Source organism: Pongo pygmaeus, chromosome 1 (genome assembly GCF_028885625.2).
Source record: "Pongo pygmaeus isolate AG05252 chromosome 1, NHGRI_mPonPyg2-v2.0_pri, whole genome shotgun sequence".
Taxonomy (NCBI): Eukaryota; Metazoa; Chordata; class Mammalia; order Primates; family Hominidae; genus Pongo; species Pongo pygmaeus.
In genome coordinates this window covers 79,992,421-80,019,076 of record NC_072373.2, presented here as the reverse complement: position 1 = coordinate 80,019,076, position 26,656 = coordinate 79,992,421, and the positions used below count along the sequence as shown (strand labels likewise).

Genomic DNA, 26,656 nt, shown 5'->3' with positions numbered 1-26,656 from the left:
GAAAAAGAGGGACTCCTCCCTAACTCATTTTATGAGGCCAGCATCATCCTGATACCAAACCTGGCAGAGACACAACAAAAAAAAGAAAATTTCAGGCCAATTTCCCTGATGAACATCAATGTGAAAATCATCAATAAAATACTGGCAAGCTGAATCCAGCAGCATATCAAAAAGCTTATCCACCACAACCAAGTCAGCTTCATCCCTGGAATGCAAGGCTGGTTCAACATATGCAAATCAATAAATGTAATCCATCACATAAACAGAACCAAGGACAAAAACTACATGATTATCTCAATAGATGCAGAAAAGGCCTTCGAAAAAATTCAACATCTTTTTATGTTAAAAACTCTCAATAAACTAGGTACTGATGGAACATATCTCAAAATAATAAGAGCTATTTATGACAAACCCATAGCCAATACCATATTGAATGGGCAAAAGCTGGAAGGATTCCCTTCGAAAACCATCACAAGACAAGGATGCCCTCTCTCACCACTCCTATTCAACATAGTATTGGAAGTTCTGGCCAAGGCAATCAGGCAAGAGAAAGAAGTAAAGGGTATTCAAATAGAAAGTGAGGAAGTCAAATTGTCTCTGTTTGCAGATGACATGATTGTATATTTAGAAAACCCCATCGTGTCAGCCTAAAAACTACTTAAGCTGATAAGCAACTTCAGCAAAATTCTCAGTATACAAAATCCATGTACAAAAATCACAAGCATTCCTATACACCAACAACAGACAAGCAGAGAGCCAAATCATGAGTGAACTTCCATTCACAATTGCTACAAAGAAAATGAAACACCTAGGAATACAACTTACAAGGTATGTGAAGGACCTCTTCGAGGAGAACTACAAACTGCTTTTCAAGAAAATAAGAGAGGACACAAATGGAAAAACATCTCATGCTCATGGATAGGAAGAAAAAAATGGCCATACTGCTCAAGGTTTATAGATTCAATGCTATTCCCATCAAGCTAGCATTGATTTTTTTCACAGAACTAGGAAAAATACTTTAAATTTCATATGGAACAAAAAAAGAGCCCATATAGCCAAGACAATTCTAAGCAAAAAACAAAACAAAACAAAAAAACCCCAAAGCATCATGCTACCTGACTTCAAACTATACTACAAGGCTACAGTAACCAAAATAGCATGTGGTACTGTAATCAAAACAGGGATAAAGACCAAAGGAACAGAACAGAGACTCAGAAATAACACCACACATCTACAACCAACTAACTTTCGACAAATCTGACAAAAACAAGCAATGGGGAAAGGATTTCCTATTTAATAAATGGTGCTGGGAAAACTGGCTAGCCATTTGTAGAAAACAGAAACTGGACCCCTTCCTTAGACCTTATACAAATGTTAACTCAAGACGGATTAAAGACTTAAATGTAAAACCCAAAGCCATAAAAACCCTAGAAGAAAACCTAGGCAATACCATTCAGGACATAGGCATGGACAAGGACTTCATGACTAAACCACCAAAAGCAATTGAAACAAAAGCCAAAATTGACAAATGGGATCTAATTAAACTAAAGAGCCTCTGCACAGCAAAAGAAACTATCATCAGAGTGAACAGGAAACCTACAGAATGGGAGAAAATTTTTTGCAATCTACCCATTTGACTAAGGTCTAATATCCAGAATATACAAGGAACTTAAACAAATTTACAAGAGAAAAAACAAACAACCCCTTCAAATAGTGGACAAAGGATATGAACAGACACTTCTCAAAAGAAGACATTTATGCGGCCAAGAAACACACGAAAAGCAGCTCATCATCATTGGTCATTAGAAAAATGCAAATCAAAATCACAACGAGATACCATCTCATGCCAGTTAGAATGGTATTATTAAAAAGTTTCGGCAGATGCTGCTCAGGCTGTGGAGAAATTGGAATTGGTTTAACTATTGTGGAAGACAGTGTGGTGATTCCTCAGGGATCTAGAACCAGAAATACCATTTGATCCAGCAATCCCATTACTGGGCATATACCCAAAATATTATAAATCATTCTACTATAAAGACACATTAACACATAGGTTTATTACAGCACTATTTACAATAGCAAAGACTTGGAACCAACCCAAATGCCCATCAGTGATAGACTGGATAAAGAAAATGTGGCACATATACATCACGGAATAATACATAGCCATAAAAAAGAATGAGTTCATGTTCTTTGCAGTGATATGAAAGAAGCTAGAAGCCATCATTCTCAACAAACTAACACAGGAACAGAAAACCAAACACCACATGTTCTCACTCATAAATGGGGTTTGAACAACGAGAACACACGGACACAGGGGAGGGAACATCACACATCAGGGCCTGTCAGGGGGTGGGGAACAAGGGGAGGGAGAGCATTAGGACAAATATCTAATGCATGTAGGGCTTAAAACCTAAATGATGGGTCAATAGGTGCAGCAAACCACCATGGCACATATATACCTATGTAACAAACCTGCACTTTCTGCACATGTATCCCAGAACTTAAAGTAAAATTAAAAAAACAAACAAACCCAGAAACACATCTTTTATGGTTGATTTCACAAGTTAGTAGTTCACAATCTATTATATTCATTTTCTAAATGGGATAAATTAGAATATGTATGTTACAACAGGTTCCTATTAAGCTTACAAAAATCTCATTTTTTCCTAGGATTAATATACTCCATACTTACAGTTTAATATAATCTCTCCTTCACTAAGATGAAGTATGCCTGGAAGAATGCCATAATTAATCACCTATGCGGATCAAAATAATATCAGATTTGTATAAAGTTTATATAATGTTCACTACTTTCAAAATGTGCACAAATAAAGAACTTACATTTTTTGACATTCTTTTCGTTCTCCCAACATGGGGTCCCCCATTTCTCCAAGAATGGTGGCTTCCACTTCATAGTGAACAATGAGTGCTTTTTCTGATGGATGTACATCAATATTCCCTCCTTTAACTTTCCTATAATACAAAATTGAAATGTATAACCAGATTAAAACTCTCAAAGTGGCCATGGTTTTTATCTATTTTTAGGTCTATAACATGTGGGTTGGATTAACATGTGCATTTGAATCAGATTACTCTTGATATGGGATTAGAGATAACTCTTTTTCTCTGTTTTATATATATATATATATGTATATATGTGTGTATATATACACATATAAATGTATATATATAACTTTGTCATGCATAAAGTATCTTTATAAATAGCTCTACCTAAGAAAAAAATACATTTACCAAAGAATCATGCATAAAAGCAAGTGAATGAAACATAAACAAGTAAGATGGCTTTGGAGAGAACGACCTCAACTAAAAGTCAGTTATTCAAAACCAAAGACAACTGCCTTAAAATTTATATTAAAAGAAAAAGTCATGCCAGACATGATGGCTCACACCTGTAATCCCAGTGACTTGGGAGACCAACATGGGAGAAATGCTTTAGGTCAGAAGTTTGAGACCAGCCCAGGTAACATAGCGAGACTCTGTTTCCACAAAAAATTTAAAAACTAGCCGGGCATGGTGGCAGGTGTCTGTAGTCCTAGCTAATTGCAGGCTGAGGCGGGAGGATTACTTGAGCCCTCTGATGGTGCCACTGCACTCCAGCCTGGCCAATAGAACGGAACTCTGTCTCGATTAAAAAAAAAAAAAAAAAAATCAACCTGTCCATTAATTACCCCATTAACTGGACCAAAAGACAGGAAGAAATTGTCTATATTACAATATATGTCATGTATCATCTAACATAATGGTACAAGTTATAGCATTAGTACCTAAATAAAATCACTGAGTCACACCCAAATTACATAACAAAAAAGCATTTACAGGTTAGGTAGGCTGTATAGTCACATATCTCAAATTATAGTGTCAATAGTAGGTTCTATGGAAAGGTTGTATATACTCTTTCTTCAAGCCCATAAAGTTGCAAAATGAATTCTTAATTGCAGTAAACCAATGATGAATTAATCACTATTTGCCACTTGGCCATTTTAGAAGGCGATAAAGTTGGTTGTGCTGGAAGAGATTAAGCAACAGAAACAAGCAAAATCTCTCATTCTTAGTCCTAGCCAGCAGTTAGCTGACCAGTGGGGTCTTTTAGCCTGATAAGAAAAAACAAAAATATGACAACACCTTAAATTTAATTCCAATAACTAGAAACTCAAAGCTTTTCTTTCAGTTGGAAATAACACTTTGACTAATTATGCATATTTTTAAAGTAATTTTTAACGGATCTGTTCACCAGAATTCCATATGAAAAGGAGATGTATCTGGAGTGAGTATTAGGGTTATGATTAACAGTCAAGTATAGTGATAGGGTAGGAAATTAAGTACACTAAAGCATAGAGTCTAGGTAGGTCAGCAACTAAACTGACAGTAAGACATATAGGACAAGTAAAGAATGAAAACAGAAGCCAGGCAGGCCAGCAAAAATCGAGGAATTAGGAAATGAGATGTGGTACAGATTCCAAAAGGTAAGATAAACAGATATATGTACAAAAGCTATAGAAGTCACAGGAAACAAAAGATCTAAGGAAAGCTGAAAACAGATATAATGTAGCATCACTATAAGAAACATAAGAAACTATCTTAATTACATAAGGCAAACTAGTTACTTCCTTCCTGATAACATGAAAAGCAATCTCAGTACTGGACTTTTTATAACTGTATCCAGTTAAGGGAAGAAAAGAGTAAGGATAAAATATAAATGCAGATCCTTAGACTAGCCTCCTATTACCACTTTAAAATGGGTCTTTTACATATTGGCAGCTGGGGGAATTGCATAATTTTTGTCCTCTGTTGTCTCATATCTTGCCTTTCCTTAAAGCAATCAAATAATTAAAAAGGAAAAAAGTGAAATGCTTCACCACTCCTTTTTAGTTTTTGTTTGCCTTTTTTTTTTGCTGTGTATGTGTGTTTTAGAGGAGTAAGTTGATTACAATTTATTTATCACAAAATCAACTTATGTTTATTATAGAAAAACTAAAACAGAAATGAGCAAAGAAAAAATAAATTCAAAAACTTACAAGAAGTAGTCACTTGTTATTTTACCACATATACATTCAGATATTTTTCTATCTATACTAAATAATATACAAAGAGAGAATGACAGCTATAGCTTTTTTTTTTTTTTTTAACAGAAGAGGCTTAAGGGTAGTAATCTAGCAGGGGTGAAACTATGATTTTATCTTAAATGCCGAACTTTCAAGCTGAATAGCATTCACAATGATGTCAGATATTTAACTACTGGGAGAATTAATTTCCAAATGTTCTACTTGAATTCCATTAATTAGATGAAAAAAATTTGAGCTATTATTAGAAATTAATGAATTTCTATTTGAAGCATCCTACGACACTGATATTAAATTGATACTTTTAGCTGGTTGCAAATTTCTTCTACTAATAGAGTCTTCTCAATAACAGTTCTGCTTCACTTTGTTTTTGTACATGTATAAGAAAACTCGAACCAAAAGTGTCCTAAATTGACATAGAAAAATGATTTTCTTTTAATCTCAATGAGAAGTTATACTTCACAGAGTAATATAAAATATACCTTCTATAACTGCATGTGATAAACTGTCACCTTTTGGGACAGTGTTCTTAATTATTAACTTCTGAAGTACATCCTTATGTTCCTAGATTTCATGTGGTTAGAGATATTATTGTGACCCTTAAGAAAGATAATAAATGCTGATGAACCTTGTGTTGCCACCCATTCATTATCAATTTTCTTGAGAAACCAAAAATGCAGTCCTCAACTTTTCATTAAATTAGAACTTTTAAAAAATTATTCTTTTCAAAAGGATTTACTGCAAAATAAAATTGTATCAAATAAAATAAAAAACAGTTGTAGATTTATGCCATACAGCAAATAACATAGCCATTTTAGGAAGTGTTTGGTCTACTCTCCATATGCTCTCTGGCAGGACTGCTATGCATCTATTTCCTGCATCTACTTGAAAAATACCAATATATAAGTGTCCACAATTCCAAACGACCTTACCAACTGTCAGAGCATATGAATTCATTTCCACAGTTTACAGCATGGGTATGGCACAATAGGCTGCTTAATGGGGAACTCTATTAACTGCTCATATGTCTCATATACTACTAGACAAGACACTAGCAGAAGCTTGAAGTACAAAATGTAAATCTACCAAATCCTCCACCCCAGCTTGTTTTAATATAATTACTAATGATACCTCCATAACATTTTTTTTTAAACTGGGACAAATGCTAAATCAGATGGGTTGAGGGGGGTGCGGGGGAGGAACAGCTGAAAACCAGAACTGTCTAGGGCAAAGAAGCAAAAAATGATGACCCTAACCAAATCTAATCTTTCCTTGCCTACTCAAAGGTGCTCTTCAGTAATTATTTAGTAGTCCATTCCCATCCGCAAATAAACATATGAAAATGTCTCAGGTTAACTGCTCCTGAATGACTACTGGGTACATAATGAAATGAAGGCAGAAATAAAGATGTTCTTTAAAACTAATGAGAACAAAGACACAAAGAACCAGAATCTCTGGGACACATTTAAAGCAGCGTGTAGAGGGAAATTTCTAGCACTAAATGCCCACAAGAGTAAGCAGGAAAGATCTAAAATTGGCATCCTAACATCACAATTAAAAGAACTAGAGAAGCAAAAGCAAACACATTCAAAAGCTAGCAGAAGGCAAGAAATAACTAAGATCAGAGCAGAACTGAAGGAGATAGAGACACAAAAAAAATCCTTCAAAAAAATCAATGAACCCAGGAGCTGGTTTTTTGAAAAGATCAACAAAACTGATAGACCGCTAGCAAGACTAATAAAGAAGAAAAGAGAGAAGAATCAAATAGATGCAATAAAAAATGATAAAGGGGATATCACCACTGATCCCACAGAAATACAAACTATCATCAGAGAATACTATAAACACCTCTATGCAAATAAACTAGAAAATCTAGAAGAAATGGATAAATTCCTGGACACATACACCCTCCCAAGACTAAACCAGGAAGAAGTTGAATCCCTGAATAGACCAATAACAGGCTCTGAAATTGAGGCAATAATTAATAGCCTACCAACCAAAAAAAGTCCAGGACCAGACAGATTCACAGCCAAATTCTATCGGAGGTACAAAGAGGAGCTGGTACCATTAGTTCTAAACTATTTCAATCAATAGAAAAAGAGGGAATCCTCCCTAACTCATTTTATGAGGCCTGCATCATCCTGATACCAAAGCCGGGCAGAAATACAACAAAAAAAGAGAATTTTAGACCAATATCCTTGATGAACATTGATGCAAAAATCCTCAATAAAATACTGGCAAACTGAATCCAGCAGCACATCAAAAAGCTTATCCACCATGATCAAGTGGGCTTCACCACTGGGATGCAAGGCTGGTTCAACATACACAAATCAATAAATGTAATCCAGCATATAAACAGAACCAAAGACAAAAACCACATGATTATCTCAATAGATGCAGAAAAGGCCTTTGACAAAATTCAACAACTCTTCATGCTAAAAACTCTCAATAAATTAGGTATTGATAGGACGTATCTCAAAATAGTAAGAGCTATTTATGACAAACCCACATCCAATATCATACTGAATGGGCAAAAACTGGAAGCATTCCCTTTGAAAACTGGTACAAGACAGGGATGCCCTCTCTCACCACTCCTATTCAACATAGTGTTGGAAGTTCTGGCCAGGGCAATCAGGCAGGAGAAAAAAGGGTATTCAATTAGGAAAAGAGGACGTCAAATTGTCCCTGTTTGCAGATGACATGATTGTGTATTTAGAAAACCCCATCGTCTCAGCCAAAAAATCTCAAGCTGATAAGCAACTTCAGCAAAGTCTCAGGACACAAAATCAATGTGCAAAAATCACAGGCATTCCTATACACCAATAACAGACAAACAGAGAGCCAAATCATGAGTGAACTCCCATTCACTATTGCTTCAAAGAGAATAAAATACCTAGGAATCCAACTTACAAGGGATGTGAAGGACCTCTTCAAGGAGAACTACAAACCACTGCTCAATGAAATAAAAGAGGACACAAACAAATGGAAGAACATTACATGCTCATGGATAGGAAGAATCAATATCGTGAAAATGGCCATACCGCCTAAGGTAATTTATAGATTCAATGCCATCCCCATCAAGCTACCAATGACTTTCTTCACAGAATTGGAAAAAACTACTGTAAAGTTCATATGGAACCAAAAAAGAGCCCGCATTGCTGAGACAATCCTAAGCCAAAAGAACAAAGCTGGAGGCATCACACTACCTGACTTCAAACTATACTACAAGGCTACAGTAACCAAAACAGCATGGTACTGGTACCAAAACAGAGATACAGACCAATGGAACAGAACAGAGCCCTCAGAAATAATGCCACACTTCTACAACAATCTCATCCTTGACAAACCTGACAAAAACAAGCAATGAGGAAATGATTCCCTATTTAATAAATGGTGCTGGGAAAACTGGATAGCCATATGTAGAAAGCTGAAAACTGGATCCCATCCTTACACCTTATGCAAAAATTAATTCAAGGTGGATTAAAGACTTAACTGTTAGACCTAAAACCATAAAAACCCTAGAAGAAAACCTAGGCAATACCATTCGGGACATAGGCATGGGCAAGGACTTCATGTCTAAAACACCAAAAGCAATGGCAACAAAAGCCAAAATTGACAAATGGGATCTAATTAAACTCAAGAGCTTCTGCACAGCAAAAGAAACTACCATCAGAGTGAACAGGCAACCTACAGAATGGGAGAAAATTTTTGCAATCTACCCATCTGACAAAGGGCTAATATCCAGAATCTACAACGAACTTAAACAAATTTACAAGAAAAAATCAAACAACCCCATCAAAAATTGGGCAAAGGACATGAACAGGCACTTCTCAAAAGAAGACATTTATGCAGCCGACAGACACATGAAAAAATGCTCATCATCACTGCCCATCAGAGAAACGCAAATCAAAACCACAATGAGATACCATCTCACACCAGTTAGAATGGCGATCACTAAAAAGTCAGGAAACAACAGGTGCTGGAGAGGATGTGGAGAAATAGGAACACTTTTACACTGTTGGTGGGACTGTAAACTAGTTCAACCATTGTGGAAGACAGTGTGGCGATTCCTCAAGGATCTAGAACTAGAAATATCATTTGACCCAGCCATCCCATTACTGGGTATATACCCAAAGGATTATAAATCATGCTGCTATAAAGACACATGCACACATATATTTATTGTGGCACTATTCACAATACCAAAGACTTGGAACCAACCCAAATGTCTATCAATGATAGACTGGATTAAGAAAATGTGGCACATATACACCATGGAATACTATGCAGCCATAAAAAACGATGCGTTCATGTCCTTTGTAGGGACATGGATGAAGCTGGAAACCATCATTCTGTGCAAACTATTGCAAGGAGAGAAAACCAAATACCGCATGTTCTCATTCATAGGTGGGAACTGAACAATGAGAACACTTGGACACAGGATGGGGAACATCACACACTGGGGCCTGTCATGTGGTAGGGGGAGGGGGGAGGGATAGCATTAGGAGATATACCTAATGTAAATGACGAGTTAATGGGTACAGCACACCAACATGGCATATGTATACCTATGTAAGAAACCTGCACGTTGTGCACATGTACCCTAGAACTTAAAGTATAATTTAAAAAAAGAGTAAAATACATAAATAAAATAAAACCACAATGAGATACCATCAAAAAAAAAAAAAAAAAAAAGAAAATGTGTCAGGTTAAAAGGCAAAAAAAAAAAAAAAAAAACCCACCCCCCCAAACCCTACATTGCTTAATGCCACTGTTGCTTAACACCTTGATATTAATCCTATTAACACTGCTTTTCATTGTTACAAAACTCTTTTTGTGTTTGGTTTTTTCATTTTTAAAAAAAAAACAGACCCAAAGCTTACAAAACTTCTTTTGTTTTGATAGTCACTCTAATTAGTCTACTCACATGTGAACCCATTCCAATTAGACTTTGGCTCTAAACTCTACTCCTACCCTACCAAAAAAGCTCTCGCCAAGGTCATCAATTTCTTCTATGTTCTAAATATTTAAAGTTTTCACATTTTTGTCTTTGATTTATCTGTATATTATTTTTGTATTTTTGTGGGGATAAATTTTAACGTTTTTCCATAGAAACAACCAATTGTATGAGCAGGTTTTGCTGTGTCTTTTAAACTTTTTTTTTTTTTTTTTTTTTTTTTTTTTGGTAGAAGTCACAGTCCAGCACATTTTGCATCTGGAACCAGTATGTACCTACTACACACATAAATGAAACAAAAAATTCATGAAATCATGCCTATTCTTACCATGTGAAAAGCACTCTATCCTATTCACAACCCACTGATACATTGTGACCCTACAGCTTAGAAATAAAAATTTATTTATAGTCTTTTTTTTTTTTTTTTTACCACTGGTTGGCAATGTTACCTCTTTGCAAAAATGGGAATGAAACCACCTTTGCAAAAATTGTAACAGTGAGAGAAATCTAACCTTACTCCATCTTGCTTCCAACCTCACATGCTACCTGCCTCTATTGACTCTAAAACAAAAATCATAACAATCCCTTCCCAAAACTAGCCTTGAAACCATCTTTGTAAGACTAATGAAAGGCCCCAATATTAGAATTATGGGAGGGACCTAAATTTTACTAAGCCAGTCAATGCAGTTAAACGATAACCAGCCATTGTTCCCTAGTTTGCCTTTCTATAATAATCTACTGCTCCAGAGGTCACAAGATTTGTATCTTCCCTAATTGCTCTGATAGATAACAACACTATTGTCAAAACCTAAGAGTAGTCTTTGAGATATTTTTCAGACTTTTGTATTCTGGACACTGACTGACTCCACCTGGACCTGTGACTCACACCACTGAACTAATTCAACTGGTTCTGTGATCCCCACCCAGGAACTGACTCAGCACAAGAAGATAGCTAAACCTGCTACAATATCATCCTCAAGTCAATCAATCAGTGTCTCCCATTTCCTAGCCCCCTGCCCTCCAAACTGTCCTTGAAAAACCCTAACTTCCAAGTTTGGGGGGAGGCTTGCATGAGTAACACTCCCACACTGCTGCTTGGCTAGCCCTGCAATTATTAAACTCTTACTCTACTGCAATACCGCTGTCACAGTGAGTTGTTTTTTTCTCTGTAGTGGGCAAGAATAACCCATAGACACACCCATGTGTGTCTATTTCTAGGCTTTTCATTTTATTCAGTTGGTTTACTGAGCTATTTTTACATTAATACCTGAGGGAAGTTTTCCCAACCTGGCTCTTCCATATTTTTCTCAGTATTGTGGGACCTTTGCCTGTCCACTTAAAAATTTAAAATTGTGTTTCAAATTCAGTAAAATCCCTTTTGGGATAATGACTGACATAATGAATTTTCAGATTAAGGCATCTATCCATGAAAATGATAAATCTACTTGATATAATTTTCTTTTAATGAAATGATATAAATTTCTCTAGAAAGGTGATGCCCATCATTTATTATAGGATTTATTCCCAAGTACCTTATATTGTTATTTGCATTTGTAAATAACTTTTTGCTAACAATATTTAACCAACTATATCAAAATTCAATTTGGGAGTGGGAGGTATATAGATGTTATATCCAGCAACTGTTGCTTAACACCTTGATATTAATGCCAATAGCTTGAACATTATTTTAGGTTTTCTCTACAGACTAATATATAATTTGTGAATAATATCAGTTTCATTTCTTCTCTTCCTATCTTTATATCTTTTCTATTTCTTATCTTACTACCTGTTTAGGACTCCTGGTGAAATGTTGAGGTGGTTACATAGGTATCCTTGGATCATCCTTAATGTTAAGGGAAATATTTCTAAAGTTTCCTCATTTATTGATATTACTTTATTTTTTGAGAAAGGGTCTCACTCTGTCACCTAGGCTGAAGTGCAGTGGTGTGATCACAGCTCACTGCAGCCTTGCCTCTCAGACTCAGGCAATCCTCCCACCTCCGCCTTCCAAGTAGCTGGGACTACAGGCATGTACCACCATGCCCAGCTAAGTTTTGTATTTTTTATAGAGATGGGGTTTCAACATATTGCCCAGGCTAGTCTTGAACTCCTGGGCTCAAGCAATCCACCAGCCTTAGCCTCCCAAAGTGCTGGGATGACAGGCATGAGCCAACACACCTGGCTAGTTTCCTCATTTAATATGTTTATATCATAATTCCCTTTTATTTATGGCTTTAGTTTTTTCCTTAAATCATGAATGTGTAGTGAATGTCATCAAATGTTTTTCTGCATCCATTGGAGGATCATGTACTGTTCTTCTTTAATTAATAAATATACTACATCAAATTCATTAAATACATAAAACCATACTCATATTCTTAGAATAAGCACAACTTATTAATGCTGTCTTAAAGCACTGTTAGATTAAATTTGCATCCTTGCTCATTCAGCCTGCAATTTTCCTTTCTAATGTCCTTTTTCTGACTTTCATATGGAGATTATTCTAAAATCTTAATATAAATTAGTTGAGGAGTATCCTTTTTTTTCTAGACTTCTTGGAAGAGTTGTACGTAATTGGAAGCATCTGTTTCCCAAAAATTTTGTTAGAATTTGACTTTAAAACTGTCTGGATGTAGCAGATTTTATCAGTATGAAATACTCCTCTGTAGTTTTTACAGTATACGTTTTCTTAAAGCCTATTTTATCTGACATTAATATGGTCATTTTAGCATTCTTATGCTTACTGTTTGATTGCATCCATTTACCATTAACTTACCATATCCATACTTAAAAGTATATTTTTTGGGTATGACAGATATTTGGGTCTTGCTTTTCTTTTTTCTTTATAAAAGAAATATTGGTGGCTGGGCGCAGTGGCTGACGCCTGTAATCCCAGCATTTTGGGAAGCCGAGGTGGGTGGATCATGAGGTCAGTCAGGAGATCAAGACCATCCTAGCTAACATGGTGAAACCCCGTCTCTACTAAAAAATACAAAAAAATTAGCTGGGCATGGTGGCGGGCGCCTGTAGTCCCAGCTACTTGGGAGGCTGAGGCAGGAGAACGGCGTAAACCCGGGAGGCGGAGCTTGCAGTGAGCCAAGATCGCGCCACTGCCCTCCAGCCTGGGGGACAGAGCAAGACTCTGCCTCAAAAAAAAAAAAAAGAAAAAAGAAATATTGGTAATCCCTGCCTTTCCATTGGAACATTAAAACCTATGCTGTCTGATACAATAGTCACTAGCTACATGGGTCTATTTAAAATTAAATTTAAATACATTACATTTTAAAAATAATTAAAAATGCAATTCCTTAGCTGTACTAACCACGTTCAAAGTGTTCATTAGCCATACAGCCAGTGGCTATGTATTTGATGATGCAGCTGTAAGTCATTTCCATCAGGGAAGAAAGTTCTATTGGACATTACTGTTTTGGATCATTTAATGCAATTACTGACATACTTAGATTCAGATCTATCACTTCATTTTTATTTCCTGTTTGGCCCACCTATACTTTGATTATTTTCCTAACAGCCTGTGAATTATCATTTTTTAAATTCCATTTTGTGTAGATGTTTTCGCTATACTTTTAAAAATTTTTGGTGGTTGCTTTAGGAAAAACAATCTTTTAGTTACCTTTTTTTTCCACAAGATATTTAAGAGTTAATGCTGTGACACTTCACAAATTGCAGGTCTATTATCTACAACCCGCCCCCATTCTTTATGTTATAGCTGTCATATGCATTATGTGTACATACCTCATAAACTCACACAAAAATTTCATAATTTTTGCTTTCAAGTCATATGTATTTTTAAAAAATTAAGAGGGAAATAATCTCTTACATGTACTCAAATATTTACAATTCCTGATGCTTTTCATATTGGTAAAACCAAAACAAGTTTTATATTTCTATTACTAACATTAGACTTGGTAATAGAGAAACAGAGGATTAAGGTAATTCAAATCAATGCACCTAAGAAAATCTTAAAAGCTGGGGGCAAAAACACATACGTGTGTATCTGTTTGAGGCCATAAGAGAACTAAAAAGGCAGAAAAAATTACAGTGCCAATATGCAGGAGAAAAATAAAATGAAGAGAGGTAAATCTTGAATTCGAGGCTACTTTTCCCTAGAGGTATCTGCTAACTGAAAAGAGAGGGCTGAGAGGTTGAGAATCTTTTAATAATCACATGAGGCTAGAGACACAAAAACTGGATTCTAGACTGTACTAAACAACAGTGGCTCTGGTAAAGCTCCAAGCTTTAAGCTGGAAACAGGAGGACTACCTCCTAGGAGTAACTGTGAAACAGATGCAGATCAGTCACCAACAAGACTAAAAAGCCCAGTTTAATGTAGTTGAATCTCTGAGAACTAATTAAGGTGACCCTAAATTTTCAGTAGTCCTTACTAACATAAACAAACTATAATCTTCTCTGGAAAAAGAGAACATCATCCTGAGCCTCAAATGATTATTTATACATTTATATTCCTATATATGATACTCAAAGAATAGTCATCTTCAGAAAAAACTAGGTATTATTTTTTTAATTTCTAGAGTTAAAAATACAATAAGCAAAATTAATAATAATAATAAATAAATAGGTTTAATAGCAGATTAGATACAGGTAAGGAGATAATTTGTGGTATAAAATATAAGTCAGAAGAAAACACCCAGAATAAAACATAGAGACAAAAAGATGTAAAATACAAGCAAAAGTATAATTCAGCAATGCATACTGAGTAGGTCTAGCATATGTACTTGAAGTCCCAGAAAAAAGGTGAGAGAGAATGGGGACAGAAGCAATACATGAAAAGATAATGGCTAAGTGACATCAGTGAAAACGGCAGAGTAGGGACCTCTAGAGGCTGGCACTCCCCAGAAGCACTAAAAACTTGGCAAAAAAAACCTATCACAATCAACCTCATCAGGACTCTGGAAGATAGTCAAAGGTTTACAGCAACCAAGTGAATGTTTAATCAGAAGAAAGGTTACAGAAACAAGGTAGGCGAACATTATGGTCTTTTCACTTACCCTAGACATCCACCCCACTCTCAAGCACAGTGGCAGTCTTAAAGATGGCAGCCCATGTTCCCACTGTTAATACTTGGTTCTAGAGGAGTCAAGTGGACCTTGCTCCCAAGGAATTTTGTCTGATTGTTTTGCAACTGACTGAAGTTTCCTTTGAGGTCTGCTGCAAGGGGCTTTCCTTTGTTTTGACTAATTTTAAACTCTTATCAGGATAGTGCAGCTAAGCAGTCACTGAAATCAGTGAAAGCCAAGCATACAAGCTGCTGGCCCCTGGGATAAACAGTAATAGTTGGGTCAAACAAAACACACGCTGAAAGCCCAAGCAGGGAGTCAGACATTTTGGGGGAATAGATGCTTTGAAAAGCTATTGCATATAAAGAGAAATCTAGAAATCCATGAGCATGCTCAGGGCAGAATACATACCCAGAAAAAACCTGGGAAGATCATAAGCTTTTACCTCTGGCTGGTCTTTAGGCTGTGCAGGCAGCAAATGAAGGCTAAGGTAAAACTGTAAATTGCCTGGCTAAGTGTTGAAGGCCTATCCAAACACTGAGTCAACCTACAAAGATCTGAAGAGTATTTTTTTCTTTTCTTTTTTCCTTTGGACATCATAATATTCAAAATACCCAGTTTTCAACAACAACAAAAAAATATGAAACATGCAAAGAAACAAGAAACTCATTCTCATTCTCAGAATAAAAAAAATTAACAGAAACTGTCCATGCTACAGCACAAACACTGGACTTATCAAAGACTTTAAATCAACTGTCTTAAATATGTCCAAAGAGCAAAAAGAAACCAGTGCAAATAACTAAGAAAAAGCAGAAACACAATGTCTCACCAAATAAATAGTTTAAGGATCCAAATAAAAATACTAGAGCTGAAAAGTACAATAACTGAAATAAAAAAATCACTACAGGGTTTTTAACAGCAGATCTGAGCAGAGAGAGAAAAGAATCAGCAAACTTGAAGATATGTCAAATGAAACTGTCCATTTTGAGGCACAGAAAGAAAACAGAATGAAGAAAAATAAACAGAACCTAAGAGACTTATGGAACACCATCTAGTATACCAACATATGCATAATGAGGGTATGAAAGGAGAGGAAGAAAGAAACACAGAGAATACTGGGGAAAAAAAGCAGTCAAAAACTTCCCAAATTAGACCAAAGACAAACTTACACATCCAAGAAGCTCAATGAAATTCAAAGATAAACTCAAAGAGATCCACAATAAGACACTCTATACTGACACTCTATTTAAAAAAATAAATATTTTGAATTAATAATCTAATTTTACACCTTAAGGGGCTAGAAAAAGAAGAACAAAGAAAACCCCAAGTTAGCAGAAGGAAATAATAAAAAGAAGCAATAGAGAGTAGAAAAAGAATAGAGAAAATGAAACCAAAGGTTAGTTCTTTGAAAAGATCAACAAACGTTTTTGGAAAACTTTTAGTTAGACTGACTAAAAAAGAAGAGACTCAAATTACTAAAATCAGAAATGAAAGTGGGACATTACTGCTGCTCTTTTGATGATTAAAAAATTAGAAGAGAATAATATGAACACCAACAAATTGGATAACCTACATGAAAAAGAATAATTCCTAGAAACACACAAACTACCAAAACTGACTCAAAAGACATAGAAAATCTGAACAGAACTAGAAGTAAGGTGATTGAATCAGTAATCATAAACCTTTCAACAAGTCCAGTACCAGATGGCTTCACTGGTGAATTCTACCAAGCATTTAAAGACAAATTAACATAAATACCCCTCAAACTCTTCCAAAAGATATAACAGTAGAGGAAACACTTCCTAATTCATTCCATGAGGCCACCATTACCCTGATACCAAAGCAAGACAAAGACACTATAGGAAAACCTATAGACCAATACCCTTTATGAATGTCGATGTGAAAATCCTCAAAATACTAGCAAACAGAATCCAGGAGTATATTAAAAGGACCATACAACATGGCCACATGTGCATTTCAATACAATACACCACATTAATGGAATGAGGAAAAAAGGTACATGATTATCTCAATTGATGCAGAAAAAAGCATCTGATAAAACCCAACATCTTTTCATGATAAAAGTACTTGATAAATTAGGAATAGAAGAAAAGTCCCTTAACATAATAAAGGGCATATAGGAAAAATCTACGGCCAATATCATACCAATGGTGAAAGAATGAAAGCTTTCCCCCTAAGATCAGGAACAAGACAAGAATGTTAATCCACTTTCCTGACTTCTATTCAACACAGTACTGGAAATTCTAGCCAGAGCAATGAGGCATGGGAAAAAAAATAAAAATAAAAAGGCATCCAGATTGAAAAAGAAGATGTAAAATTATTTCTATCTGCAGAAGACATAATCTTACATACGGAAAATTCTAAAAGTGGCACAAAAAACTGGCTAGAGCTAATAAACAAATTCAGCAAAGTTAGAGAATAGATCAGAACACACCAAAAAAATCCACTGTTTTTCTATATATTGGAGCTGAAAAATATGAAAAGGAAATTTAGAAAACTTCATTTCCAATAGCATCAAAAAGAATAAAATACTCAGGAGTAAATGTAACCAAGGAACAACTGTATACTGAAAACAAAAAGTTGCTGAAGGAAATTAATATGAACTAAATGAAAAGAAATCACATGTTCATGGACTGAAGGACTTAATGTTGTTTAGACGGCAATATTCCCCAAAGTGATCTATAGATTCATTCTATTCCCAAAGTCTCAATAGATTTTTTTGCAGAAATGAAAAAGCCAACCCTAAAATTCAAATGGAAATACAAGGAACCCTAAATAGCTGAAACAACCTTGAAAAAGAACAACGAAGTTGGAGGACTCACACTTCTGGATTTCAAAACTCACTACAAAGCTTCAGTAATCAAAACAGTGAGGTACTAGCACACGGACAGATCAATGAAATATAATTGAGAGTGCAGGAATAAACCCCAACATTTTTGGTCATTTAATTTTCAAAAAAATTGCCCAAACCATTCATGGAGGAAAAGAACAGTCAATTGTTCCTTTCTGACATTTGTTCTGACAAATGATGTCAGAACAACTAGATAGTCACATATAAAAGAATGAAGATGGACCCTTGCCATATACCATAGACAATAACTAACTCGAGATGGATCAAGGATATTAAATGTAAGAGCTAAAACTGTAAAACTCTTAGAAGAAAACAGAGGGACAAACCTTCATGACCTTGGATTTAGCAGTGGTTTCTTAAATAATGATGCCAAAAGCATGAGCAACAAGAGAATAAATCAGACTTCATCAAAATTAAAAATGTTTGCATATGAAAGTTTTACATACCAAGATAGTGCAAAGAAAACCCACAGAATGGGACAAAGTATCTGTAAATCATGTATCTGACAAGGTTCTATTACAAAGAACTCCTTTTCCCAAAGAATAAACACAAATGGCCAAGAAGCACATGAAAAGCTCAATGTCATTAGTAATTAGGGAAAGGCAAATCAATACCAAAATAAGATACCATTTGATATCCACTAGTATAGTAATAATTGCAGAACAGAAAATAACAGGTGTTAGTGAGGATACGGAAAACTGAATTCTCATACATTGCTGGTGGGAATGTAAAATGGTGCAGTCACTAGGCAAAACACTTTAGTGGTTCCTCAACATATTAAACATAGAATTACCATATGGTCTGGCAATTCCAGGCCTAGGTATACACCAAAAGATAGAAAACAGGTGTTCAAACAAAAACTTTTACAGTAATGTTCACAGCAGCTTTATTCCCAATAGCCAATAGGTAGAAACAACCCAAATGTCCATCACCAGATGAGTAATAAATAAACAAAATGTGGTATATCCATAAAATGGAATACTGAATTAGTCAATTTTATGTTGCGATAACACAATACCTGAGACTAGGTAATTTATAAGGAAAAGGGGTTTATTTAGCTTACAGTTCTGCAGGCTGGGAAGTTCAAGGGCATGACCCTGGCTTCCAGTGAGGGCTTTTGTGCTTCACTATAACACAGTGGACAAGATCAAAGGGGAAGTGAGAAAAGAGAATACCCAAGGGTCTTCCTGGCTTTATAATAACCAACTCTAGAGGGAACTAATCCATTCCCAAGAGAACTAATCCAGTCTCATTAGAGCAAGAATTCACTCACTCCAGCAAGTACAGCACCAAGCCATTCATGAGGGATCCACCCCCAAAACTGAAACACCTCCCAGGCTCCAGCTCCCAACACTGCCACACTGGGGGACCAAGTTTTAACATGAGCTTTGGTGGAAACAAACTATATCCAAACCACAGCAAATATTATGCAGCTATATAAAGGAATGAAGTACTGATACATGCTACAACACAGATGGACCTTGATATACTACGTGAGAAATGCTTGACACAAAAGCCACACACTTTTTTCATATAGCACTCACAAATACAATAAATATCAGTATATTTTAAAGTCTGTATTACTTGCTAGAGTGTAAATGCCATGAAGGCAGGGAATATATTTATGTTTCATTTACCAAATATGTTTTATCACTTGGCTTAATGACTTTTACACAGTAGAATCTCAACTATTAAATGAACAAATGTTCACTTTTAATATCCTTCAATAGTTCACCAATGCACTCAAAATAAAGTCTCAACTCTTTACTAAAGCTCTTAAGTCCCATATGATTTGGCTCATATTTCTTTCTAGTCTTATTCTGACTTTACTTAATAATCTATGTTTCAGGCACCTTGCTGAGTGCTGGGAATACAATGGGAAGTAAGATAGACACATAGCACCTTACCTTTAGGAACTTTATAAACCAGAAGGAAATATAAAGTAGTAAGTTTAGGGAAAAACAAGGTATTAAGTATCATGAGACCCTAACAGGTATACCCGACCTGGATTGTGAGGTGGGAAAGGGAAGTTCAGGAAAGCTTTCTGGAAAAAGTGGTATTTATGTCAAAACAGGAAAGATGAGGAATTAGCCGGGCAAAGAACAGGGCAAGTTCCAGATAAAGGGAAGAGCATGTAAGACTCATACACCAAAACACATAGGGATCCAAAAAAAATTATTTTTGTAAGACCAAAATATGGAATTACTCAGGTAGGAAGGGACTGAAAATATACTGCTATCTGCTGTCTTGTTAAAAACAAAACATAAAAGTAAAAATATTGTTAAAGAATATATGTAATCATGGTCAAAAAACAATAATTAAAATGGAAGGTTCTATCAGACATCACAAATGTTTTCCATCAGGCCTGTATAAATACATGTCTCCTGTATATTTCTAGTCTGAAAACAGACAATTCAAACTTTTTACTATTTATAGTAAAAATTAGATGAAATTGAGAAATGTATTTTTCAACCTTTCCAGATTCTAATCTTATTTTACTTCAAACATTACATTGACTGGCTTGGTTTTAATTTTGGAACTCTAGATAGTATGTATTTAAAAGCAAACCACAGGTTGAGAATTATAAGTCACAGTATGCCTGAGTGTCCATACTGGTACGATAATGTTAAGAAAAACTACCTCTGACACAAATATATTACATGAAAATCAGCTAATGGTATAACAGCGGCTCTTTGTTCCAGAACAATTTTGAATTTAAAGTTAAAAGACAATTTATTTTCTTCTGTCACAAAATTTTTAACCAAGGTATTTTAAAAACCAACGTTAAGTAAAATTCAGTGAGGAAATAAACACTGATGTAGGCTTATATATTCCTTTAAAATTTTTTACTGACAAAGTCTGGCTATTTGCCAGTTTCAGATATATTTACATAAAATGAAATAGACAGTCAATACATGCCTGTCTTGCCAGGACAATAGAGCTGATTTATTTATTATACAATTGTTTGAATCCCTTTTATGAGTCTACTAACACTTGGAAGATCTTTCTGTGATGATGAGAGCTCAGCCAAGCCAGAATAAAAATATTCACTACAAGTGTATTATGACTTGAAATAATACCACCACCTTACATTCATGTTTTATTTTTTAAAAGTATTTCATCTTTCGTCCTTGTATCTCTCAGAAGGTAACACCTGTCCCATTTTCAGATGAGGAAACCGTGCCCAAAGGAATACATGCGACTTTTTCAGGGTATTTACTGAATCAGTACTGAATTAAAATTTTTTTCTATTGGATCACTGCTTACTCTTGGTCCAGTGGGAAGTAACTTTTTTTTTTTTTTTTTTTCCAAATCAGGAATGATCTGAGTATTTGCCAGCAGCCAAATAATCCCAACAGACTACAATTTTTTTGAGTAACTGATACTATATTTAAAAGAAATCATGGCCTATTTTATTGTCATCAAACTTCTGAACAAACCTCTTAATAATTACTAAATGTCCTACAAAAATTATGTTGTATACATGGGAGTCAAATGGATGACAAGGATGCGGAAAGCAGAAAGAGACTGGAAATCAACATCTCAATCCAACCTTCCAAAAAGCAGAATCCACCACTTCTTTCCCCTTCATCATTTCAAAAGCGCATGGCAATGAACCCCAAACTGAGGCCTGAGGGCGGATGCACCAGACTTTATTCCCAGGCTCTTATGGGATTTATCTGTTATGGGAAAATAGAGAGTCTGGGAAGAAGGGGAAAAAAAAAACAAAGACGCGGTTTACCTTGCCCTACCTCCCTCTCCCCCTGGAATAAGGTGATGTAGCGAAGAAACCATCTTTCAATGCTGTCAGGGCTCCACCAAGTCAGGTCAAAGGACCTTGAAGCCCCCCCAGAGCTCTCCCCTTTTTTCTCCGCTTCACCTTTTCCCTCTCCTCTCGGTGACTTCTCTCCCTGCTTCCCATCCCGTCTTCTAAACTAGCGTTGACCAGTGACATCTCACAGCCAACCCAAGAACATCTTCAGGGCCCTGGCAAGGAGGGTAGGACAGAACCTTGGGGAGTCGTCACCTTTTGAGGTATCTGGCGTCCTCCCCTTGCATGGCGGCAGCGGCAGCGGCGTGGGGAGGATGGGGTATCTGAGAGGCAGGCGTGGCTATTTCCGGGGACAGTGGCCAAAGTACCCTCACACCCAGAGGCGATGACAGTCCTGAGGCCTGCAAGGCGGGGCAGCAGCGGCGCTGTGGTTACCACGGTGAAGCCTCCAGCTCCTCCCACAGCTTCTGTGCCCCAAAACACTGGAGCGGCCCAGACCCGCCCAGAGTCGCCTATGCCGGGCCGTCAGGACGCATGCGCTTGCGCTGCACCACTAGTATGCGCAGGCTCAGTCTGAGGCGCTGGCCTCAGAGTTTGACGCACCGGGGAGCCAAGCAGGGAAGTTTTGGTGCAGATTTGAGCGTCCGTGTATAAGGAGTGGCTCCGTAGTCACCGCCCCCTTGAGGATGGGAATAGAAAGGGCTGTCAGGTCAGCTTGAGGGAGGGGAATCCGATAACCTTTTAGTTAGCGAATGCTATAGAGCAGTCCAGCTAATAAGGGAGGTTCCTATTTGGGGGCCTGAATGGCCCTGATTGCACTTACAAGCTCTAACTTGTGGAGATAATCTGACCGTTGTACAAAATGGATATAATTAACATCAACTTTGAAGGCGGCAAGTCTGTCACTTTGATGTCTTAAATCTAGAATACACCTCCCCCAACCAAAACAAACAAACAAACAAACAACAACAGCAAAAAACAGTTCCTGAAATTCCAACTCCACCAATTATCCCTAACTCAAGGTATGTTTACAATTGCTTCTTCTGAGGCAGGCAATTGTTAGCAGTGCAGGGCATAGGAAAGAAGGGTTCTTTTTTAACTGCATGTTCTCTGGTTTAAGATCTATTCCCATGGGTTCAGCTATTACGTCTATGCAAATGATTTAGGTTCATTTATTTGATAAATGTGAATTGAGGGCTGGCTGCGTGCCAAACACCAAACCAGGCTCTAGGGATGCAAAGAAAGCACCTCCACTCCCCCTGCTCATCTATAATCTTGTCACTTATTCACTGTCTTCTAGTCCTGTTTTCCCAGTTGCTTTGAAACGTGCACGTAGTTGCTCTGCTGCTTTTTTCAAATGCAGTACATTGATGCAATTATTGATTATCCGTTATGTGTAAAACACCCTGTTATGGCACTGCATGGTATATTAAATATAGAAATACAGTCCTTACCCAACAAAATATATTTTTATCTTCCCACCCATTCACACCAGCTACACTATTTCTGTAGATGTTATAGTCATTCTTTCATTCTGCCAGGGAAGAAAATTTGCAGCTAATTTTGACTCCTTCCTCTGTATCATGCCCTCTTACTAAAGTGTTACAAAATTCTATCTTTGCTTCCTTCAAGATATTCAGGTAGTCCAGTTTTTTTCTCCATTCTTACTTCTACCAATAGTCTAATCACTTTATACCTAGAGTACTGCAATTCCTTCCTCATTGGACTTCCTATTTTTTGTTTTTCTAAATATTAATTCTGCAAGCTAATGTAAAATTTTACAAATTATCATTTATAACACCTTTAATGGTAATATAGCGGGCTAGATTACTTTAAAATCTTCACAATACCTAAAATTGGAAGACCAAAATATACATTAAAATGCGTAGATAATATAACAATGATTTTTGGAATGTAAGTTAGCTCCTTGAGCTCAGAGAACTTATTTTGTTCACTTTTGCATTCAGCCCATAGTTGTCACTGAACAAATATTTGGTGTTGAAAAAATGCAAACCTGAGCTTGAAAAAACAATAGCAACAAAAAAAAAACCTGGAGAAAATGCCCAGAGGCCAGAAAGAAAGAGAGAGCTGGAAACCAGAGCAATAAATAGATAGCTGAAACTGGGACTGAACTAGATAAGCTGTCTGTCTGTGGCAGGAAAAGTACAAGATGAGCCTGGAACATTTTATGCTTGACAGTAAGGATATAGTCAAAGACTAATAAGATAAGATTATGTAAAAAGGACACTGGTGAATTTGAGGCAATTTGGAAATCAAATGGAATTACTGGGACTGATTTAAGACATTAAATAAATAAAAAAATGAAATCCATAATGATAACAACACAGAAAAACAGGGAAAAAAGAACCCCACTTCAGTTGGAGGCAACTACTACGTCAGATCTTTACTCTGAAAGCTAGTAATTAAAAGAAAGAAGGATTTAATCTAATGCTTTTAGAAATAAACCAGATTTCACCTCCTTGTAACAAGGAAAAGCTCTTCTTAACAGAAAATACCTGGTAGGAATGGAGAAAAATAATGATAGTTACTATTTTGCAAGCCCCAATAAACAATGGATTCAAATAAGCCCTATTAATTTACTTTAAAATAATTTAAAGTGAGGCAAAGTTTTACCCCACATATTTCTTGATAATCCTAAAGGAAAAGAAATGTTACTTTACAATGAGGAGATCTGGCTGTCAGCATTTTAAACAGACAAGCAGACAGCATCATTAGTGAGAGGTGAACCCAGCTGGACTTCTGGGTTGGGTGGGGACTTGGAGAACTTTTCTGTCTAGCTAGAGGATTATAAACGCACCAATCAGCACTCTGGGTCTAGCTAAAGGATTGTAAATGCACCAATCAGCACTCTGTAAAAACGCACCAATCAGTGCTCTGTGTCTAGCAAAAGGATTGTAAATGCACCGATCAGCACTCTGTAAAATGGACCAATCAGCAGGATGTGGGCGGGGCCAAACAAGGGAATAAAAGCTGGCCACCAGAACCAGCAGCAGCTACCCACTCGTGTCTGCTTCCACACTGTGGAAGCTTTGTTTTTTCGCTCTTCACAATAAATCTTGCTGCTGCTCACTCTTTGGGTCCGCACCACCTTTAAAGAGCTGTAACACTTGCCGCGAAGGTCCATGGCTTCACTCCTGAAGTGAGCAAGACCACAAACCCACTGGAAGGAAGAAATTCTGGACACATCTGAACATCTGAAGGAACAACTCCGGACACACCATCTTTAAGAGCTGTAACACTCACCACGAGGGTCCGCGGCTTCATTCTTGAAGTCAGCGAGACCAAGAACCCACCAGAGGGAATAAATTCTGGACACATTAGTAGTGATGCTACCTGATAGTATATATAATAGGAAGCATGCAAGATCACCTATGAAGTATTCTTGCCCAAAATTAACCTGACTCTAACCAAGCTGTTAGATCTAATGTCCAGTAGTAAATAAAAAGATAATTCTGAAAAGTGGTAAACATACTTAATAGGATATCAAGATGTATTACAACAGAATAATAATTATAAGGTATGTTATTGGTAGAGGAATAGAATCCTAATGGGACAAAGAAGAGATCCAGACCCATGCATGTATGTAAACTTGAAATATAACACAGGTGAATGTTTGGATCATTGTGGAAAATGGATTTTCAATAAATCTGGCAAGCGTGTCCATGTGAAGAGAGTCCACCAACAGGCTTTGTGTGAGCAACAAGGCTGTTTATTTCACTTGGGTGCAAGTGGGCTGAGTCCAAAAAGAGTCAGCAAAGGGAGATGGGGAAGGGGTTGTTTTATAGGAGTTGGGTAGGTAATGGAAAATTACAGTAAAAGGTGGTTATCTATTGTTAGCTGAGGAGGGGGTCACAAGGTACATGGTGGGGGGATCATAAGACTTATTGTCCAGAAGAAGAATGTCACAAAGTTGATTGATCAGCTAAGGTAGGGCAGGGACAGGTCACAATGGTAAAATGTTTTAATTTTGGTTAATCAGTTAAGGCAGGAACTGGCTGTTTTACTTCTCTGTAGTTTTTTGGCTGCTCCAGACTTATTTGCTCCTGCAGGCCACCTGGATGTGTATGTGCAGGTCACAGAGGTTATAATGGCTGAGCTTTGGCTCAGAGGCCTGACAAAATCATTGTGAGACAATTGGTTTTATGCAAAATTAATTGGATGCCTATCTCATGCCATATACAAAAATTAATTGAATAAACATGTAAATATGAAAAACTTTAAAACATTTAGAAACAAATCTAAATTATCTTTATAACCTTCAGTTAAGCACACACTTTTAAAACAACTGATCTTTGTATAAAAATGCTAAAAACAGGCCGGGAGCAGTGGCTCACGCCTTTAATCCCAGCACTTTGGGATGCCGAGGCGGGCGGATCATGAGGTCAAGAGATCAAGACTATCCTGGCCAACATGGTGAAACCCCATCTCTACTAAAAATACAAAAATTAGCTGGGCGTGGTGGCGTGCGCCTGTAGTCTCAGCTATTCGAGAGACTGAGGCAGGAGAATTGCCTAAACCCAGGAGGCGGAGGTTGCGGTGAGCCGAGATGCACCAAAACAAAACAAAACAAAAAACACTAAAAACAATGCATTTACTATTCTAAAATTATTAACTTCTAATTTCAACCACAACACCATAAAGTGGAAAGACAAGTCAAAAATGATATAACCTATTTACATTACATAAAAACTAACAAAGGATTAATAGAGAACAACAAAATAAAACATGAAATGATGCTCAACCTCAATAGTAATGAGGAAGATACCAATTAAAACCATAAAAATATACTATTTTATATTGACTAGGGTGTAAAAAATAAGTCTGACAATACCAGGTGCAAGTGAAAATGTGAAGCCCTGGAAACTATTCAGTGAACACCTCAAGCGTGAATATATACCGGGACAACCACTTGAG

At 36.6% G+C, this 26,656-nt stretch overlaps 1 protein-coding gene across 4 annotated transcripts in view; it reads right to left on the bottom strand.

The window, feature by feature from the left end:
- Positions 1-26,656, bottom strand: part of KIFAP3 (kinesin associated protein 3) — a 165,353-nt gene that overhangs the window by 130,691 nt on the left and 8,006 nt on the right. The window contains exons 1-2 of one of the 4 annotated variants that reach the window (XR_010123156.1): positions 21,977-22,257; positions 2,845-2,976 (exon numbers count right to left, since the gene is read on the bottom strand). Coding sequence is in view for 3 of the 4 variants with exons in the window: in XM_054495347.2 (XP_054351322.1) it covers positions 2,845-2,976; positions 21,977-22,008 (164 nt within the window). In the remaining variant the exon portion in view is untranslated. Of the gene's footprint in view, positions 1-2,844; positions 2,977-21,829; positions 21,921-21,976; positions 22,323-26,656 lie in introns of those variants that run through there. The other 3 variants (XM_054495347.2, XM_054495355.2, XM_054495339.1) reach the window with 3 other exon arrangements.